This window comes from Podarcis muralis, chromosome 7 (genome assembly GCF_964188315.1).
Source record: "Podarcis muralis chromosome 7, rPodMur119.hap1.1, whole genome shotgun sequence".
Taxonomy (NCBI): domain Eukaryota; kingdom Metazoa; phylum Chordata; class Lepidosauria; order Squamata; family Lacertidae; genus Podarcis; species Podarcis muralis.
The window spans coordinates 41,901,872-41,923,937 of record NC_135661.1 but is presented as its reverse complement, the minus strand read 5'-3'; the positions used below and the strand labels follow the sequence as shown (position 1 = coordinate 41,923,937).

At 46.7% G+C, this 22,066-nt stretch overlaps 1 protein-coding gene across 9 annotated transcripts in view; it reads left to right on the top strand.

Annotated features, from left to right (window-relative positions):
- ACSF3 (acyl-CoA synthetase family member 3) overlaps positions 1 to 20,384 on the top strand; it is a 67,520-nt gene extending 47,136 nt beyond the window's left edge. For all 9 annotated transcript variants that reach the window (XR_013393631.1, XM_077931589.1, XM_077931588.1 and 6 more), the window contains 3 exons: positions 15,047 to 15,181; positions 15,910 to 16,021; positions 20,017 to 20,384. Coding sequence is in view for 8 of the 9 variants with exons in the window: in XM_077931589.1 (XP_077787715.1) it covers positions 15,047 to 15,181; positions 15,910 to 16,021; positions 20,017 to 20,134 (365 nt within the window). In the remaining variant the exon portion in view is untranslated. The remainder of the gene's footprint in view (positions 1 to 15,046; positions 15,182 to 15,909; positions 16,022 to 20,016) is intronic.
- Positions 20,385 to 22,066: the final 1,682 nt, after the last annotated feature.

Below are 22,066 nucleotides of genomic sequence, written 5' to 3'. Positions count from 1 at the left end.
GTGCAGAAAACATAAATGCAATCAATGTTGCTCTTTTGCATGTAACCAAATCCTGTATTTTAGTATTCAGAGCTTATATTACAGTTCCTTTTACGGAAGTCCCTGTCTCTACCTCTCAAATGCATTTCTTATAGGTCCAAAATAAATATTCGCATACCCTAAGCTTCCAGGGCTGGCCCAAGACATCTTGCAGCCTGAGGCAAAGGATAAGATGGTGCATGCACACACAGGGGAGTTGACTGGACTAGTGGTTGAATCTTGCCTGAACACAGGTGATGGGACAACATTGTCCATGATACCTGAGGGTAGCAAGCTAGTTTAAGGGGCCCAAGACAGGTTGTATAACACACAGTGATCTGTCTTCCAGTCAGGGGGATACAGTCCCACTGCCCAGCTTCTGCGGCCTGCAGCAGTTACCTCTCTGCCTAATAGTGGGGCTGCCTGGCAAGTTTCTGCAAATGCATTGTGCACCACACAGAACAGTCTGCTTGATTTCACCATTCTGAGAATCTTAATTGTTGTTTCTAAGTAGCGAAGGCACCCAGAGGATGTGAGAATTTCTTCCCTGCTATTTCTGCAGAGTTTTCTGCTTTTCTACCCAACGGTCTCAGACATTTTGCAAGGCACCTTGAATATCATTGCTTTTAGGGACCGCAGCTGTAAATCAGACACATTTTGGAGTGTGGATTGCAGTGTGGATGATTCCATTGTTTAGGTAGGATGCAGGTTCTGTCTGTTGCTTTTCACATTTCTCCTAATTTGGATGCTGCCTGCTGCTGGTGGACTGTGATCACAATTGAGAGAATACCAAAAGGGGGGCAGCGGAGGGTTTTCAAATCATGAACATGGCACTAATGTGCAATGATAGTTATTTTTAAATCTAACATTTCTTAACACTTTGCAGTTCAGGAACTACTAAAGCAAACAGCTGTCACTGTATTCCTCATGAGCCTCAGAATATATTTTCACAGTAGATAATTCCCCCTTCACCTAAGGAAAGTAAATCTGGTAGAGTCCACATAATTATCTGCACCTGTGGAACTACTTGGCAGTATCCACTTCAGTCATTGATGGATTTCCTTCTGGCAGGTCAAGTTTAAAAATGTTTGGACCCTTGAAGGCAACTGACCAGGACTTCTGGCGGTCCAAGGGCAGAATGCCAGTGCTCTGCTAAACTCCTGGCCCTCCCCCAATGGCTCATAGAAGAAGGATAAATTATGCAAGATTTGCAGATGTGCCTGATTTGCAGAATCCATTCAGGTGTAGAATAGATGTCATATTGGCACAGAATTTCAATCTGTTCTGTGGTTAGCCCTGAAGGTTCTGTTCATTCCCCTGTGAGTCCTTTTGCCCTTCAACCCTAAGAGGATAGAAGACCAAAAAAACAAAACAAAAACACCCCTTCGCTTGAGCTTGGCTGGTCAATGCCAGCTAGCACAGAGAAGGTTAAGCAGATGGCACGCCGCAATACTACACTGAGTTGGCAGTGGCTTTTTCTGGCTCCTTCCAATCCCCAGAGAGAAGCAGGTGTTCCCCACTCCGGGGTGGGCATTTGTTTCCATTCATGGGCGTTCACACCTGAGATAGAAATCACTTGCGCCTGTTTGGCACAAGCTATAAATAGGAACATGTCTAATTAAAATCCTAGCATGCAATATTTTCCCCATGTTTGTTTACATTGTCTCTCCCAGTCATAAATTCGATTAATACTATTTTTTTGTTTTAAATTATTGCTTAATTATGAGCTCCTGCAAATGTTGCATATGACTTATCAGCAGGGTAAGCCCGCTGCATGAAATACACACGCCCAAGGCTGGGAAGAGGGAGAGCTTTCTAGTAGCCAGAGGTTGAGATCCAGAGAGTGGCCTGGTGGGATGATGTGATTAACTCAGATGGACTGGGAAGATCTGCTTAGCCTTGACCTCTAGGATTATGTCTCTTTTGACATATCCTTGCCTATGGATGGTCCCCTAACTTAATTAGCTCCAGCAGCAAGGAACTGTACTCTAGCTTTGCCCAGGGATGGGAACATCTGGCTTAGGGGTCACGTGCAGACCTCAACTTAATTTCCTGTTGGTTGTGGGGGAGGGACAGGAACGGGGGGGGGGCTTGCCCACCACTGGCTCTGCCCCTGTCCATCACTGGCACACAGTCCCCAATAGATTTCTTGCAAGGGAATATGATAGAAGCAAATGAGGAATACCATTACTGGGCCAATAACACTACCAGGGCTTTCTCAGTTCCACAGGAAGGACATCACTGCCTTGGAAGCCATTTCTAAATGCCCAAATATATATACATATATACATAAATACATAATATACATATATACACAAATACATAAGAGGCCACCAGTCTGGGTTCCATCCTTGGCATTTCTGAGTAGGGCTGGGAATGTCTCCTGCCTGAGACCCTGGAGAGCTGCTGCCAGTCAGTGTATACAGTATGCACTGAGATGGATCAATGGTCTCACTGAATATAAGGCAGCTCCCTGCATTCCTAAATAGGACATTAAAGATGGACATTCCCTGGGCAAACCTGTATTTGGCCTTATAGCTGCTGTTTCAAAAGAAACCCTGAGACCATTGAAATGAGCAGCTGCAAAATTGGAATTCATTGAATAATATTATCCAGTCTCTCAGGATAGTATGGGTAGTTACTGCACAAAGAAAATGTAATTGTCCCTCATTTACTGTTCAAGCTTTGATGCACTAGCAAGCACAAATTTATGTTTAGATTGTGCATTATATTTACATTTTCAAAAGCCAGCTATCAGAATATATGGTCTTCTCTCTCCAACTTAGGTTTTAACCAGCTATGCCATAACCTCAGCTGTTCTTTTTCAAGCAATTGCCACAGCAGCATGGGGGTTCTGACCCAAGCAGGAGTTCAGGGTCAGGCAGGGCAAAGCAGTTCAAAGTTCTGGTTTCAACAAGGCAGGGTCAAAGAAGACAAGTTTACTTTTCCCAGGTTCTAGTAATAGAAGCCAGGTACATAATAAGGGACACGGGTGGCGCTGTGGGTTAAACCACAGAGCCTAGGACTTGCCAATCAGAAGGTCAGCAGTTCAAATCCCCGTGACGGGGTGAGCTCCCGTTGCTCGGTCCCTGCTCCTGCCAAACTAGCAGTTCGAAAACACCTCAAAGTGCAAGTAGATAAATAGGTACCGCTCCAGCGGGAAGGTAAACGGCGTTTCCATGTGCTGCTCTGGTTCGCCAGAAGCGGCTTAGGCATGCTGGCCACATGACCCGGAAGCTGTACGCCGGCTCCCTCAGCCAAGAAAGCAAGATGAGCGCCGCAACCCCAGAGTCAGTCACGACGAGACCTAATGGTCAGGGGTCCCTTTACCTTTATGTTCACATATATTTGGTGTGGGGGACCTTTGGCATTTGAGAACTACAACTCCCATTACCCCTTGCCATTGGCCATTCTTGCTGGAACTAATGGGAGTTGTACTTTTGAAGGGCCAAAGGTACTCCACATTAGAAGGAAATCAGCAAGATGCCGATAGCACTTTGGACAGCTCCACTGAGAGCTTAGGACTAGGTAGCTGACATATAGAAGCAAGACTCAAATTTTGCTTCAGTAACAGGCAACCCCAAAAGAAACATTAAACACAGCTCCATCTCCAGCTGTGCCTTTGGTGAGAGGAGTCTCTTCAGTTAAAGGGACCTAGCCTGCTTTAATGCCTGTTGACTCCAGCCACACAGAGGTGACCATGATTCCACTGAGGCCACTGGCCTGGAGTCAGAGAAAGGCAATGCAATCTCCTCAAGCCAGAAAGGCACTGGTGCAATGGGCTGCTTTTGTGCCAGCATTTCTAGGGTAGTAGAAGGTGATAGTTCAGGGGCTGGCTCTGAAGGTGTTTCACTCTTCCATGCAGAAACTTCCTCTGAATCCATAGTATTCTGGAGTCATGACACAGCCGTACACGTTGAGTTCCATTCATACATCTGATAAAGGTTTTCTTTCTTTTTTCATTTTCTGTTATTTCATGTAGCACACTCACATCTTCAAGACTTGGCAGGTTGGTTGGCAAGGGCCCACTGTGGCTCAGAGGTAGAGGTGGGAATGTCCCCAGTCTGAGACTCTTGGAAAGCACGCTAAAGAATATTGAGCCGACTCTGTAGCAGGCAACATCCTATGATCCTCCTCTTCCTTGCATGTAAGGAAAAACAGCATCCCAAAATGGAGGTGGGGGTGGAATCTGATAAGAAATAATATCACAGTATCCAGGGCTTTGTTTTCTCAGTTTTTAAAGCTTTCATCCCCTCTCCCCCTCCTCCCCACACTGCCTTCTGTCACCCTAGTGTCTGGAAGCAGTGGCTTTGTTTGCAACCTCCCCAGTTCAAGGCCAAATGCCTTGTAAGCAGTTAGCCTTTTATTTAGCTCGGTGTTTTGCCCAGCCAGCTGATAAGGACATGTGAAAGAAGAAGAAGAAGAAGAAGCCTCTGACTTCTAAGGGCTTCCAATTCCTTCCCACTCTGTAATCCTGGGCAGATAACATCATTGGGAGTGATAGCCCCAGGCTCTTTGCTTTCAACAGAAGCCTCCCTGTGGGCTTCACTCAAGACAATTGAGAACATATTTACTCAGAACTAATGGCATTGTGATGGAAGCAGAAATGGGGGGGAGGAGGGAGGGTGGCTGCAGCGCTTTGCTTACAGTGGTTGGTGAAGGAAGCTTCTCTATTTTTAAATAAAAGGGCTACTTGGACACCTTTTGCAGGGAATCCTCTGCACCACTGCCACTATGCCCACCCGCTGCTACCTTGGTGAACTATTTAACAACCTTGCTCATTCACGAGAGACAACAGGAAGGTCACTGCATGGGCATAGCGGGGAGAGAGTTATTGCTTGCTTTAGCTAGACGTGTAATTGATCCCGGAGCTGTTCTGCAAAGGGCAGGAGCGGAGCAAAGGGGTTTTAACTCCAGCATCTTGGTTATTGCAATTACTTTTTGCCAAGCTTCAGCCTCTCAAGCTGCTGAGTGGCATGGCAGACTCTCTTTTTTTCCTTTTCACCATCTGCAGGGTTGCCTATAAATACTTAAATGCTAATGTTAGAGAAAGTAGAAAAAGGGAAGGAAGGAAGGAAGGAAGTTTCCTATTTATGGTGACCTGTTTTTTTCTCTAGAAACTCTCCACAGCACCTTGACGGAAGTTGACAGGGAGGAGCATTTTTATTTCATAATACAAGAACTAAGGGTCAATGAAATCAGATGGCTGGAGCTTCAGGACTGCTCAAAATAATCTGCATCCCAGAGTACATTGCATAATGAACTTATGGAACTCAATGCCACAAAATGTAGTCTTGTCCACTGGCTTAGGTGGCTCTGAAGGGAATTAGACAAATTAATAGAGGATGGATCTCTTGGTGGCTGTTAGTCACCATAAGGGGGACATGCAACAGAATGTTGCAGTGCAAAGTACTCATTTTCAACATGCTAGCCAGCCAACCATGTCTTCTTTCAGAATAGTCCATTCCATACCACCTCTTTGCTTGTTTTCAGTCTTCCTTTCCTTCAGTTCTAAAAGTCAGCCAGCATTCCATGGCCCCTGTGTATGTTCAGGCCTGGGCTGTTTTGGGTCTCCTACCCACCTCTCCTTAGAGACCCCCCACTGCCCAAAAAATGTACTTCTGTAAATCTTTTTGTGCTTGTATGGTGCTATCATGACTGCATAAGGCTCTGCTTTCAGAGAATGAGTTCACCATGTGGAACCATGTTTAGAGGCAGTATGCTGCTGGGGAGCAACAGCTAGTCTGAAGAGAGGGCTATGTGCCTCTATGGATGGATATGGCTTAGTGGGGGTGGAGAGATGGATTGTAAAATATTTTGCCCTACAGCTAAGAAACAAATCACCATGTGGCATTCCTAGGAGGGTTGGGTAGTTGGCAGTTCAGTCAGCTCTCGCTTAAGAATAAAAATAATAATTTAACTATTTATACCCCACCCATCTGGCTGGGTTTCCTCAACTGCTCTTGGCGGTTCCCAGCAGAATAGTAAAAAAACTGTAAGCATTAAAAACTTCCCTAAACAGGGCTGCCTTCAGATGTCTTCTAAAAGTCAGATAGTTGCTTATATGTAGGGAGGGTGTTCCACAGGGAGGGTGCCACTACCGAGAAGGCCCTCTGCCTGGTTCCCTGTAACTTCACTTCTCACAGTGAGGGAACTCACAGAAGACCCTTAGAGGAGGACCTCAGTGTCTGGGCTGAACAATGGGGGTGCATTAAACACCCAGTGCAGGTACAGCCCTTTGGAGGCCCATCCTTTTAGGATACCAGATTTGCACCTGATCTAATTTTAAGGCCTGCAGTCTACACACAACCAGAGATTTCTGCACATTCCAGTGACTGATCTGTCCTTTCTGTCTGCAGGGAGAGGTGACAACAGGGCCAGTACATTCTGCACAACAAGGAATCAAGGCTCTGGCACATTATAAAAAACCACCTGTGCTTCAAGGCAGGCACTTCCTGCTTTGCCCACTTCCTCAATTACCAGCTTGACTTTTGTGTTCCCAAACCCTATTGCACAGGAAGCTTGCCATGCAGGTCCCTCAACAGCACTATTAGTGGTTAGTAGCCAAATGGAGATGTAGGAGTGAGTGGCTTGGCATTCATCAATGGAAGGCTACCTTTGCCGAGGCTCCTGCCTCCTAGGTACCTGAAGCAGGTGTGTGAGAGAGAGCTCCTCTGCAGCCTCTCCCAGAACTGTTGGGTTGCCTCCATCCTGGCTCTTGTTGAGGAAGAGCTTATTAGCAGAGTTCTCTGCAAAAAAAAAAAAGCCCTTGAGTGCGTTTCCTTTTCTGTCTTTCTGTTGTTCTTTTTTAAAGGTGTAAATGCCAGGGGAGGCTCTACCAGCGCCTCGCATTCTTTCATCTCGGCAGGGCTTTGCCCTTTCTCGCAGCATGACTCCAACAGCAGGCTCTGTGCTGCTGTGCACAGAATACAAACAAACTCACGGAGTTCGGAGCATGACAAGAATTCCATTGCAGGCAGGCAGGATGCTGCGTGCTCCAGGGCCCTCCATTGCGAGAGCTTCTGAGATCCGCTTCCCTGGTTAACTCCTTCTCTCCTGGCCACGGAGTGCTGACATCCAGGAAGGGCAGCAGAGCACAGCTTCTCCTCATGGAGAGTGCGAGAAATGGAAGGAAAAACAGGGCACTCATAAATATATGCGGTTGGCATAGAAGAGCCTTTGGGTTTAAAATACAGTCACAGCTTTATTGATTAGATAGAGTTCATAAATGAAAAACTGGGACAGCACATATGTCAGAGGTGTCTCTTTTTTCTGTCCAAAAACATCTGAAAGGTTGCAGGTTCCCCATCTTTGGCCTCAAGATTTTTATTATGTTAAGCAGTATAAACTTTTTAAAAATAAATACATAATAAACCTACAGGCCTTACTGTTCCACCTGCCAATTGTGATTGGTATTCAATATCTCATAGCCTATAGAAAGGTGACATGCACCCCCCACACCGCAAGGAAAGGGAAAAAAATATGCCCACTCCTAGCTGATAATCCTACCTGGTTCCTCTAGCCTAAAACCTGGGGGAACCTGTTGTTACTGTGATTGGCTGTGTCTTCTGTGCAGCCTGCTGGCCACAAATGAGTCTCAGCAGGGTGAAACCTAGATACTACAAGAGGATGGACGACTACAATGGAGAATCAAGTTCTTTATAAGTATTGATAGATAATAAGCAGATGGCAAGGTTTTGAGGAAGGTTTGGACTGTCTTTTTGTGCTGTCTCCTTTCCCCACAGAAGCCTTTGATGCTTTATTAGTCATTGCAGCAGTAGGAATCCAGAAGACACCAAGAGTCTATAGGAAGAGATGCAGAGGGAATCTCTAGCAGCCACCTCAAGCCAAACTTTCCTTACAGTGTGTTATGTTTCAGGCAGCAGTGCCTGCTGCTCAGGTGGGATGCAGCTAGGTGACAAATCCACCCACAGTCTGGTGATCAGAGTCTGGTCAGGCCAGGGTCAAAGTCCAGCAAGGCTGATTAGCAGACAGGAGTCAGATTCTGACATATGTGTTCAGACAAACTGGAAAGTCAGGTTTAAGACAGGGTTTCCCACCACACCCCCAACAATGGACCACTTGAAAATTGCTGAGGATCTGTGTGGATTTTCATGCCTGTTGTAGTCATTGTATTGCATGGTGCTAGATGCTGTGTGGGTTTTATACAGACTACCCTCATGGACACCTCGGCAGAACACAGATATGCAGAACAGTGAGACGGTCAGCACCATGGAGAGTTCCAAGTGGAGTTTGGGCTAGAAGCTAGTCAAGCTATATTTGAATGTTGCTCCAGCAACTAGTCTCCTCTGACTGAGCCTTGAGTAGGGTTTTGGCTTCTTTCAGGGTGTTGGCTCTATTGCCACAATGAATGAGGCTTTCACCTTTAAAGGGACCTTGTTTGCTCTGGGAGTCTTTGACTGTGGCGTGGTGGTGAATTTGGAGCAGGAATCTGAGGACAGAATGCAGGCCAAAGTGGGGCTGGCCTCATGGTCCTTCCTGGTGACGAGAGTTCAGAGGAGAATAGGGGTATCAGGAATTATTTGGAAAGTCAAATCCTCTCCTGAGAGTTTTTCTTTTTCTCCTCAAGGAGGAAGGAATCAGAGCCCCAGTGGCTGTTTTCTCAGAGTGGTGTTCCTGAAAATGAGCTGCATTCCTTGGGGCATGTAGGAATCTTTCTGCCTCCATACAGTAATCTCAGAGTTAATTTTATTAAAGAAGGACTAGGATATTGGTTGCTAAGAAGAAGAAGTTCAAATTCTTAAGAAACTGGATTCTGCATCTCTCGTTTTTCCTGCATTCCCAGTTCAGTTACAGTGGTGCCTCGCAAGACGAAATTAATCCGTTCCGCGAGTCTCTTCGTCTTGTGGTTTTTTCGTCTTGCGAAGCACGGCTATTAGCGGCTTAGCGGCTATTAACGGCTTAGCGGCTTTTAGCAGCTTAGCGGCTTTAAGAAAAAGGAAACAAACTTGCAAGAACTCGCAAGACGTTTCGTCTTGCGAAGCAAGCCCATAGGGAAATTCGTCTTGCGAAGCACCTCAAAAAACAGAAAACTCTTTCGTCTAGCGAGTTTTTCGTCTTGCGAGGCATTCATCTTGCGGGGCACCACTGTACACCCCTCTCCCTGAAGACTAGCTTGCCTAGCTAAGCCTTTCCTGAATGTTTTTTTTTTATCTCCTTCCCTGCCAACTCACTTCTCTCTTCCCTGCCATGTCCAGCAATATAGGTTGCAAGCCCTCCAAGCAGATACCATACTGGTTCTTTGTCTTCTACAGCAAACATTTGGCCCTGCATAAATGAAATATAAACTGTGTCATCCACCCAGAGCCGGGAATTATGATGGGGATCCATAGTTAGACATATTAGGGGTAGAGGTGAACTGTGAACCCGAGTGGGAGTAAGTTATTTAATCTTAAAGGAAATGTACATTAAGCAATTAGAAGGAAGATTTGAACCACCAGGGGAGTGAAAATCTGCCCCAGAGATAGTCAGGGGACAGCAAAGAAGTCTGATTAGTATTAAAATGGATCTTGGTGAATTTATGAGTGGTGTATAATTTCTTAGTCTGAGGCATTGTGTCACCTGCAGAGGTCTGGAGCTTTGCAAATTGATGAGTGATATAATTTCTTATTCTGAGGCATAGTCGTCACCTGCAGAGATCTGTCAGTTTTTCTCTTCCCTCTTCCTCTTCACTTATTTTGGATTTTAACTCGGGACATGGATGCACACGAACAGGAGCTGCAACACCACATGGTCCCCTGCTTTTGACACAGTGAACATTGGTTTCATTTTTGGCTTGCTGGGTTTTATTTCGAGTTACAGTTCAACTGGGGTACTGGAGGAGGGCAAAAGAGGACATAGGCAAAAACGTCTCATGGATACTCAAGAGGGTTGTGGATCAGAAGCAGCTGGTGGAAGACTTATTCACAAAGCACATAGGTAAAATATGGGACACGCTCCCGTGAGATATAGTGTTGCATCTCACATCCTGCTTGCAGGCTTCTCGTGTCCATCTGGGTGGCCACTTGGAGAACAGAGTAATGGAGTCTTTGGCTGACCCAGTAGGGCCCTACATATTTACTTATGGCTCTTCCCATTGTCCACCGATAAATAAGATGTTCCTTTCTGAACCCTAAGGAGATTAAATGCAAGGAAGAACCTCCCTGCTATAGGAACAATTTCATTTCAAATTATTGTTACAGAATTTGCCAAGCTTTTATTTGATGGAAAAGTTGACCAGACATCTGTTGTACTGGGAGAGGGAAAGTCCACTGGATTCTCCCTCCCTCCCCAATTCTTTTCCATATTGTCTCTTAGCACGAGGCGACAGCCTCTTGACAGGTCAGGGGGGTGTCCGGTGTGCCCCACAATTTAATTAACATGACACTAGAGAAAACCAGGCTGATGCAATCATTCACGAGTGCCTGGGAGACTCGGCCCCTGATGGATGCTGCACTTTCTCCTGCAGCTGCGTGGCCCACGTACCATTGAGGGGAGCTTCATCTTGTCCAGGCTGCTTGCGTGCTCTCGGTGCCCTCCCTTTCCCCCAGTGTGCTATAAATACATTCCCTCAGTCCATCCCAGCACACTGTATCAATCTTGTTTAATAGACTGGAAAGCTTAATGCGCGGTGGCGGGTCGCGGGGAGCATCGGGGTGATGGATTGTGCCTTCCCGGAGTCGAGCACCGTTGATGTATAATGAAATATTTATGATTTATTCCGGCTAATAAACTGGAATGAAGTGTGTGATATATGTGAGCAGATGGGGAACTATTGATGCAGCTTTCATTTGGGGAGTGTGGGGAGGTTTATGTCCGTAACACACACGTACACACATCACAGACCCTTGCATGCCATAAACTCTGCACCTCGCATGGCTGTTGTGGGGACAACCGATTCCCATCCCGTCATTAATCTCTTACTCCTTCCCTCTAATTGTTTGTCATTCTGCATCCCCTCCCGCACCTGTTCTCCACAAGCCTCCTTTTGTACAGAATGCCTTTTATCCAAGGGCTTTGCTGCTTTCTCTGTGTTATATGTGAGCCCTGAGACTCTGCCCCTGCACTGGAATTTTCAGAGTGTGGCACTAACACCTCCTGGGGCAGTTTTCAGCCGTGGCTGTTGTCAAGTCCAGCAGGAGGCTGGCATAAACCCCTGCGAAGGATTCCTTTTGGAGCACTGTCTTGCTGTCCATGTTTTGCTCTTCACTGGAGGCTGATCCATTTTGATGAATGGTCACTGCCCCTTTGACCTCAGCCTGCCCCACCTGCCTGCCTTCTTTCTTTCTTCCAACCAGTCCAGGGGATGGCAGTGCCCATCAACTTCCTCCTCCTCAGTCTCAGTATTGCCCTTTTTTAGAATTCCACAAGGAAGAGGAGGAGGAGGAGAAAACTAGAATTAATCATTGCAGCCTCTTTGGTTCCTCTGACTGTTGGTTTCCCTGTCTTCTGCCCTACCAGTCCCAGTGGGCACTAGCCACCATTGCCCACCTCCACCCGCCAACAGAACCAGAACGTTTCTCCAGTTCAAAGCATCTTGCACACCGCTGGATGCCCTTCACTTGGTGCCATGAAAGACTTGAGGAGTCTGTTCTCCACCCATCACATCCTCCACGAGCTGCCCCTCCAGCTGTTCCCCTCTCAGACTAATTAGTTGCATTTGCAGGATAATTTCAATATCTCTCTGATGAAAGCCACCAGAGGAGCACAGAGATCTGCTTCTGCTTCTGACTGCTTCAGAGGAGACCTTCCCCAAAGGGGGTGGGGGTGGGAAGGGAGATGTCTCTGTGCTGAAACACCCAGCCCTATCCTGTCAACATGCTAGTTCAGAGAGCAAGGGAGCTCTCCAAGTAGCAGGCCTCTGCAAAGGAATCCAGCAGGGAAGATGCCTCATTCTGTCTGTACCTGCTCAAAGTGAATGATCTCTGTGCTACTGAAAGAGTCTGGCAGCTGGGAATTCCCTGGGAGAGTCTGTCAAGCAAAGGAAGACGTTCTCAGAAGTCGAAGAGGGACCTGGAATTCTCGCTTCCAGGGAAGCTCCTACCGCCCAACACTTTGGAGCCTAGAGTGGAAGGTGCAAAGAAGCAGAGAGGGGAGCCCTTTTCAAAGCAGTCGCTGTTTCTAAAGGAAGGAAGTTGCAGCAGCAGATCACATCTGCTTTCAATGATATCACAGGCCTGCACTGGAATCTTTGTGACTTCTCCTGTTGCACAGCTTGTTGCAGCTTGGTACATCTAGGAATATATTTGACAGAATATAGCAGGTGTATGTGGAGTGCACCTAGTCAAGGAACTAGGTAAAAAAAGAGGGGATTCCTTAGGCACTATTGAGCCTTTTACTATGAGCATGTAGAAGCCATCAACCCTTTCCCTCTCTTGTTTTGATTTTAAAGAAAAACAACCCACAAATTTTCAGGTGTAAAAAGTTCAAAGAGGCATGTCACCAGTGTAATGGCAAGAGGCCAGTGAAATGTAGCAGCAGCATGGGGGGAGAATGAAGAGGTGCAGGGGTACATCTGCACAGCTATGCTCAGTCCAGTAATAAGGTCAAAGCAATTAACTGAACGCTGCAGTTCAATAGGAGGATTGAACTAAATATCCCCCAGTACCTTCACTACACAACCTCGCTGTTGAAGCTTCTGTTCTGGGAGGCCTTTATAAGAATAGAGATTGCTACAAGTGCTTAGATGCTATTTCTGTTGTAATTGTCTAAGGCCTCGCATAGAAAGATGTTGGAAAGTACTCTAGCCCACCTCCCCAGCCCTTCCTTGGAAGAAGATTTCGCTTGCCATCTCTACACCTCTCCTTCACAAAGCTACACTACTTGACACCTCTGCATCTTCATATGCAAATTCCATCTCAGGCACTCTTAATAAAACCTGCAAGAATTTTAAAACAGCCACTCTGGAAACACTGCTGCATCCACAGCTTCCTTCCCCTTAAGATAATGAGGGGGAGATGAGCACAATCCAATCCCTTTTTGTCCTGCACATCAATTACCGTACATGGCATGTCCTTTCCCCCACCCAGGGAGAAGGAGGCCAGCAGTGAGCGCTCTGAGTGAGCTGCCACAGGAGCACCAGCAGAGAGAAATGCAGCTATGTGCTCTGGGAGCTTTTCCTGATAGCCAGTTTAGTTCCAGAGGAAGCAGTGGAAGGCAGGGAAGGAATTCTGCCTGAGACTCTGGAATGCCCCTGCCAGTCAAATAATACTGAGTGAAATGAACCAGTGATACAACTCAGTATAAGGCAATTTAGAGTTTTAGACCACATCCACACCATACATTTGAAGCATTATGATACAGTGGTACCTCGGCTTACATACGCTTCAGGTTACAGACACCACTAACCCAGAAATAGTACCTCGGGTTAAGAACTTTGCTTCAGGATGAGAACAGAAATCGTGCTCCGGCGGCAGCGGGAGGCCCCATTAGCTAAAGTGGTGCTTCAGGTTAAAAACAGTTTCAGGTTAAGAACGGACCTCTGGAACGAATTAAGTACTTAACCCGAGATACCACTGTACTACCTTAAACAGCTATGGCTTCCCCCAAAGAATTCTGGGAGCTGTTGAGGGTGCAGAGAATTGTAAGGAAACCCCTGTTCCCCTTCAAGAGCTACAGTTCCCAGAGTTCCCTATGAAGAGAGATTGATTGTTAAACCACTCTGGGAATTGTAGCTGGGGAAGGGGTGGCAGGGGCCCCTAACAGCACCCGTAACAAAGCACACCTCCTGGAATTCTTGGGGGGGATCCCATGACAGTTTGAAATGGTGACATTTCATGGTGATGCTTGAACTGATGCAGATTTGGCCCTAGTGAGTTCATCCCATTTCTCTCTGCTACCTCATACCTCGAATGCCAACAAGCTGTAGCCAGTTGTGGGCTGAGGCAAGAGGACCATTATGACCAGTCCACAGAGGGCAGCCCCTCCATATCTATGTTGGGCTGATGTTTCAGAGAACAGCCTTGTGTTCAGCTGACATTTCAGAATGGCAGTGGAGGGGCTTGTGCTTCTCTTGCCTAGGAGGCTGCAGCTTCCCAGAGCCCTGGAGGATGTGAGGGAGGGTAAGTGAGAGAGAGGGCAGAAGGATCTGGGAGACAAGCCACAAAAGGAAACCTGGTCATGGCCAGGGTGGACTCCCTCATGGCGGAAAGGACAATGGTAAGCCTTTGGTCAGGCTCATCTAATCTAATCTAACCAATCTGTTTTAGATGAGACCCCTAAAATCCATCTAGTCCAGCATCCTGTTTGCCACAGCAGCCAACCAGATTCTTCCAAGAAGCCCAACAGGCAAGCCATGAAAGTGCCCAGTGGCATATTGTCTGTGAACATGGAGCTCCCATGTGTCACACTGGTTCTGAAGCTGCTGCACTGGCATTGAGCTACCAACCCAGTTCAAGGTGCTAGTTCTAGTGTGTAAAGTCCTGTGGCTTGAGACCCAAGTACCTAGAGAGCACATTTCCCCAATGCGACCATCTCAGGCCCTAGAGTTGGCAAGTGATGTCTTCCTTGGTGATGGTGCCTGCTGGTATGGATCAGCAGCTGCTATAAAAAAAAAGTTTCCAAATTAGAACAGCCAGGTGTCCACAAACTGCTAGGTATGGCTCATAATGTGTCATAAAATAAGAGAATGAAAACAAATGGAACCAATAAGTTAGCAATGTTTACCATAGCCAAATATCTTTCACTCGAGGTCTCCCTCATTGGTCAGAACAAATAACTATAGTACAGCAAATAGTAAGTCAAATATTGTATGTGCATTGTCATGGACGTGCATTGTTTTTAATTGGTATTAAAATGCTTTTCATATATTAGAGGCACAACATCAATTCGTTCTTATTTTTGTCCCTCCTTTTTTCATCCTATTAGCTGCCCTCACTAGCCATTGCCTCTTGTCTTTGCCTTCTCTGCCATCACTGCCACACCTCTTCCTCTTTCCTTATTAGTGGCTTCTAGATGTCGATCTCCAGTCTGCTGTTCCGCCCCTAGAAATGTCGCCTACCTTGTCTTACCAGCTCCTTTCTTTTTCCAGGTGACACCGCTGTGTATAAGGAGGGCACCTACTGGATCAGAGGACGGACCTCAGTTGACATCATCAAAAGCGGCGGCTACAAAATCAGTGCCCTGGAAGTCGAGCGCCACCTGCTGGCCCACCCCAGCATTGCTGGTAAAGCCTAGCCCCGCCCTGCAGCTATTTATTGATTTGCTAACATAGTTCAGTTCATGTACTTAGTGCTTTACAAAGCGCAGCAAGGTCTGACAGGTCCCCCAATGGCATTCCACATCCCAGCTAAACCCACCCACCCTCCTTCACTTGCACACACACACTCAATCTCTCTCTCTCTCCCACCATCTCAAACGAAACTGCCCTGTATACTGAGAAAGACAGTTTGGAGGATTGTAAACAGTATCTGGCAGTGGCTCTCTGTGGTTTTAGGTGGTCCTTCCCAGCCCTACCTGAAGACATCAGGACCTGAACCTGAGACATATTCTCCCATAAATGGCACTCAGGGCAGCTAACGAGCTGTAGTTAAGGCAAAATATAAAACAATTGCAGAGCGTTTAAAGAAAGAGAGAGAAAATATTACAGCTATTGCAAATAAGTAATTTTAATATGTTTTAAAGTAGGATTGTAAATCTTCCTTGATTTTTTACTATCAAGTGGTATATAAATTTTATGAAATAAATAATAGCATAATGAATAAATTAAGTAAGTCATCTCAAGTTAAAACAGTTTTAGCAGCCTGCCCACCAAACTGAAACAGGCACCAAGTTTAACACAGAGACCAAATAATAAGCTTGGACAAAGTAAAGGCAGAGCCAGTTGAATTTCTTGTAGGAGCGAGTACCTCCCACCTTCCCTGTGTGACTCTTTCACATTTTTTCCCTCTCCAGATGTGGCTGTGATTGGTGCCCCAGACATGACGTGGGGTCAGAAGATCAGCGCTGTGGTCAGGCTGCATGAGGGCCAGGCACTGTCTCTCACGGACCTGAAGGAATGGGCAAGGTAACATGGCAGCACCAACTGGGTATGGGGTGTCATGGGAAGGTATAGGGCAGGCCATTGTCTATTCCAGTTGAATACTTACTTGGGAGAAAGGCGGGGTATAAATATATTAAATAAGTAAAATGAATAAATGCAGGATGAACAGTAGCCAAACCAGTGGGTACAAACTAAGGTTATTTACAAGCTGGTTTCCAAACTTCCCAACATTTATGATATTTTTCCTACGGTAAGAATGAAAATATATTCAGCAGGTAAATGAAAAAGTAAATATCCTGGTGGAATGCCATTCATTTCTCTACTTTACTCCAATATGAATTTCCTACTTCAGCCTTCTCCAACCTGGTGACCGCTGGATATCTTGTACTATAATTCCCATCAGCTCCAGCCAGCAAGACCATGACTCTGCTGGCTGAAGCTAATAGGAGTTGTAGTCCAGAACATCAGACTTTCATTTGGTTGTAGAAGTCTGTGTTTCGATTATCTAGCCAAGAGGGGACAGTTGTCCTCTGTTGCAGTTTAATGCCATCACTGACCAGAGGGTGGCACTGCAGTGTTTAGTAGAGGGGGTCAGGTGACACCAGGAGCCAATAGGGGTCCACTTGGTTCTATAAAGCTGCTGGTTGCATCCTAGCTATTTAGTCTGTATATGTTATTCAAGTATAGGCTGGGCTGCTGTTGGACTATCTATTGCTACTTCCCTCTAGGCCAATGGGTCTGAAACAACACAGTTAATTCCTTCTGACTCATGAGGCTACAAACATGGCTCTAGATTTTTTGGTGCAATGGTATTCCTATGTGCTTTCTTGCCCTCCCCTGCTACCAAGCTGGGCCTAAATTAGAGAGCTAGTCTCCAAGGTGTGCTGAAATGATAGAAGCAGAATACACATACACACACACACAATTTTTCATCAGTTCAACTAATACAAATTGAATAAGGGTTCCCTTGTCCCAGGTGGCTGCTCCACCCCCCACTCCCAAAAACATATTGGATGCTTTTTTAGAGGGTATGTGAAACTGGTGCTATTCACAAACCACAGGCATTCTTGTTTCATCCAGGGCTGCACAGCTGCCCAATTAAACAGTCCCCAGGATTTGCAAAAATCACAGTGGGAGGTTTGCAATTTAGCAAATGTGAGGAATACTCTTGCTAGCCTCTGTTGCTCTGAATAAACAGCAAAGAAAACTCACAAAGAAATCCAGAGGTGTGGAGGCCTTGAGCCCTGGCCTCTCACTCCCCTGCCTGCATGCCAGCTTCCTCGCATAACACTTGAGAGGCTAGCTGGGCACTTGCACAGCACCCATACATTTTTTTTTACATAACAAAATAGGAAGACCCCTAAAGGGTCATACTAAAAGACCATCTAGTTTAGCCTTCTGCTTCCCTAGGGAAGGACCGTAGCATGTGCTTTGTATGCAGAAGGACGTCTTCTCTATGAAACGCTAGAGACCCACCGACAGTCAGTGTAGACAGTGCTGAGCCAGACGAACAATGTAAGTGAGGTTCCTACATTCCCATAGTTACGCTGCAACCAACCTGGGGTGCTCACTACACCATGCCCACATTAGCGTTCTCCTAGGAACTGGTATATGTGGCATCTGAAAGTGTGGCCCTGGAAACTGGTGGAGCTGATTATGAGCCCAGCAGTGTTGGTTATTGGTCATTTCCTGCTTCTTGTGCTATGGAGGTGGGTTCCCCATCACCACCAAACACGTACAGCCCCACTTCCTCCTCCCAGGTGTGTTGCATAAAGGCTGTAAGAGGGCGCGAAAGCCGAAAACCAGCCGCGTCAATCGCAGAGGGCCCAGCATAGCTGTTATCAAGCCTTTAACTTCCTTCACTTCCATCACTTCTCGAGCTGTTAGGGTGGTGGCAGCAGGGGAACAAGTGCTATCCCCTTGCACATCTCCCCTCTTTGCCCTTGTGCCTCAGTTTCCTGCCTGTCTCCTCACAGCCAAGATTGCAGGGCAGGCTGCGAGAGGAGAAATCCAGCCTGAATGCGATGCGTCTCTCTGGAGCAACAGCGTTTGAGCACCTCGGGAAGGGTCCTTGGCCCGCTCTCTCCGCATGCCGCCTCCCGGGTCTCACACCCCTGCCGGCTTCTTTCACTGCCGCTCGTCCTGTCTCTCCTCTTTATCTTCCACGCCACTTGCCTCCCTTCATCCCCCCGCCCCCCGCCACATTCTCTGGCAGGAGACACATGTCCCTCTTCAGAGTGATTCATTTCGTGGCTTTCGCCTCCAATCTGCTCCCGGTGACAAGCGGGTCCTGAGTTTGAGGCCTCCTCCGCATGGCAGAAAGGCATCGATAGTTTGAAAGCAGCGGAGGCACTGAGGGAGGAGAAGAGCCCTGACATGCTGGGCGGGCTTGGCATGTCACTCCAGACTCTGTGCCCACGAGGTACCCGTCAGAGCAGGGCATGCCCTGCAGCCAGCGGTCTAGTGAGGGAAAGCATCCCACATGCTTTGCACACTTTGCAGTGGGCAAGGTGACTTTCTTTCGTGCTCAGACAGTTCCCTGGTGGGGCTTTAATAAGATGCTGAACTTGCTTGGCATCCTCCCCATCATGCATGCCTGTGATCAAGAGGAATGGGGGGGGGGTTGCACATGGGAGGGGGGCTCGTGTGGAGGGCCGGGAGTTTGCAAGGCTCCTTAGCGCTTATGTTGACAATTTGTCATTTGCTCTTCCTGCCATATCTAATTGCAAGGATTGATGAGAACCCATTAAAAGTGATCCATTCTGCTTCTTGGAGGTGCTTTGTCTGGGCACTTTCTCTCTCTCTCTCTCTCTCTCTCTCTCTCTCTCTCTCACACACACACACACACACACACACACACACACACTGTGGTATGTTGTTACTCAGCCTTAAGTATCCATGTGCATGGGTGGGTGACCCAGAGTAATATGTGGGTACAGAACGCCCTCCAAGCAGCTGCTCCTCCTGTGCCACCCTTGATCTAAACCCCCTGGTTGAAGGACAGCGTTCCATCAGAATAGGCACAACCGATTGCATAGGAGCCTAACATGGGCTGTGCTGGATGAGGCCAAATCAGCTTCTAGTCCAGCATTCTGCTTCCTACAGTGGTCAGCTAAATGTCCTCCCCTGGAAGCTCACAAGCATGAGAGAAACAGCAGCCCTTGATCTTCCACAACAGTGGTACGCTGCCTCTGAACATGGAAATTCTTATTTGCCATGATGGCTGAGAGCTGCTGAAAGACTTCCTCCTCCTCCTCCTTGACCTTCTCTAATCCCCTTTTAAAGCTATAAAAGGTCTTGCAGCACCTTGAAGGTTCACATGTTTATTACAGGAGACTCTTTCCTTTGCCCATCTATGCCAGTGGCCATTAGGACAGAAGTGGAATTTGCACTGTGCAAAGAAGTGCATTCTTTTCATCTGCCCCACTTCTTGTTTTGATTCCAGATTGAACACTTCTGTCCTTGCTTGTTCTGGTCAGGGGGCCATAGGCCTTATGACACAGTGAACTGTATGCTAGTATATACGGAATATTTGTAGGGAGGGAAAGTGGAAACATGAGCACTTCACCTGACCCAAGTTGAACAGGGCAGTGTCTCACTGCTCTAATGACTGGAAGCCTTCACTGGTTTATTTCCAGGCTCAAATGTTTGCATAGTTTATATCTGTTGACTCTTCTACCGAGGGGTGCACAGTCCTTTCCTTGAGAGTATTTTGGAGAAGGGATGTAGCTCACTGGGAAAGGTACTGCTTTGCATGCAGGAGGTCCCATGCTCAATCCTCAGCATCTCCAGGTAGCACTGGGAGAGATTCACCACTGAAACACTGGGTAACCATTGCCAGTAAATAACACTGAGCTAGATGGATCAAGGGTCTGACTTGTTGTTAGGCAGCTTCCAGTGTCCCTGTCCAGCTCTGTATCACAAGGGAAGCCATGATTCAGCGCTAGGGCAGGAGTAGAGAGGAGATGGACATTTGCAGAAGCAGTCTCTTAACCAGAACATGTGCTTGTGTGTCCCAGAGAGTTCATGGCACCTTACACCATCCCCTCTGAACTGCTGGTGGTGGAGGAGATCCCGCGAAACCAAATGGGCAAAGTGGACAAGAAGCAGCTTCTCAAGCATTTCTACTCCGCCTAGCGATGGGTGCCTGGCGGGAGTCACGCAGGACGGGGAGGCTTCGTGACAACACCCTGGCATGGAAATGTGGGGCAGCGTGGTGAGGTTTTTCCAAAAGTGTGACTGAGTGCTCTGTTTTCCAACTCCCCGGTGCCACCCTTGCATTTTGACAAGTCCTTATCTCATGATGAGTAAGGTTGGACAGGATCTGCGATTTATTTTCTTAACTTGTGAATCAACGTCTCATAAAATCTGGCTTTCTTCTTGCTCAGTCTGTTTTTTGTTTTTTGTTTTTGGCTGGCAATATGTTCTTCCTGCAGCGAGTTCAGGGTTTGGCAGTGATGCAGTTTCAAGCTCCATGTCAATCAGGGTTGCTGGCTTTACCTTCCAGGGCCTGGGGGAACTCAAGGCACACACCCCTACCCACGGAAGGCTCCTAGTTTCATCAGTTGAACAATTACATGTACAAGCAAACTGATTGTCTGTTCTGCAAACATGGACTTGCTTAGACTCTTAAAAAAAACAACCAGTGGCTCCTGTCATCATCCACCCCCATCTTTAGGTGTTCTTTGTATACTTTTGGGTTCCTAAAGAGGGAATGACAATGAAAATTGTTGCTGTCCCCTCCCTCCCTCCTACATGTGTGCACACACACATCCTGAAGTCCAGAAGAGGGTATGTTCCATCAACCCCTTCCCTCCTTCTCAGCAATCACACCTGTGGGGCTGAGCATCCACCCAAGCCCCCAATGTATAATGCAGGCAATATTTGTGCTATAACAGCCACCAGAAAGTGTTGGCTTGTATGGCACATTTGGAAAAGATTAACAATGCAACCCTGTCCATATTTACTCAGAAGTAAATATATTAGGGGTGGACACATCTGACAATAATTTCAGTTTCTCTCAGTTTTTCGTTTTCTCCGTCTTAAGTTCACTTTGCCCTATTTCTGCATCATTTTGAGGTTTTTATTTTAAAAGTCTGCATGAACATGTGTACATGCTCATGCACATTTCTAATATACACATTTTTGCCAAATATGCACACTTTTTTAAAAACAGTTTTTCCTAATATGCATTTTTGTGCATTGTTTTCACTGCTATAAACAATTTTTTCTTGCACATTTCCCACTAAATATATGCTTTTTATGTTTGCGTTTATTTACGTATTTCCTTTTTTGATGGTGAACTGCATTGCAGAATTCAGAGAAGTGGGAATTTAGAACTGTAGCTGCAATTCAGTTTGTGTATTGGTTTGAGAACTGCAAACGAGGTACCAGATCAATTCCCACCCCCACCCCCACCCCGCAATTTCTACACCTTAGCAAATATGTGCAGGATTGCAGCCTACTTCAGACTGTGAAGCTTACCTGGTTTAGGAAGCTGGAATGTTATGAGAGCCCATTGTACTGATGCTCATATGCTTTTCGTAACTGAATGTTACAAAGTGACAAAGCTGCCAGCTGCAACCTTTCGTGTTACAAATTCCGTTGTCTTTGGGGTGTTGCAACATTCACCATGGGGGGGGGGCAGAATCCCCATATGAAATTGGCAGTTTCTACTTAATTCTGAACTCTTTTCTATCCACTTTTGTTTACTGTTCTGTTTTAAAGCAACATCTCAATTTGCACTAATTCTTATAATTAGACACTTTGGACGGCAACAACACTTTGCCAATCAAAGGGCAAAGTGCAAAAGTGCATTCTCTGAGGGCTCATCCACACTTCCTCTTTTCTCACTGATTCCTCAGGGGAAAACAGCTCTTTAGCACTCAGCAAACAGAAATTTGGGTTCCCCCCGGATTGCCATTTGTCCCAATCTATTACTAAAGAGCGATTTTCCCTTGGAAAGGAGTGGAACAAGGGGGAGACCTATCAGACCCGTTCTTTCTAGGCACATGCGGAATTGTGGCCAGCACCTAAGTGGCTCTGCCTATCATGTGCTTCCACAAGAGA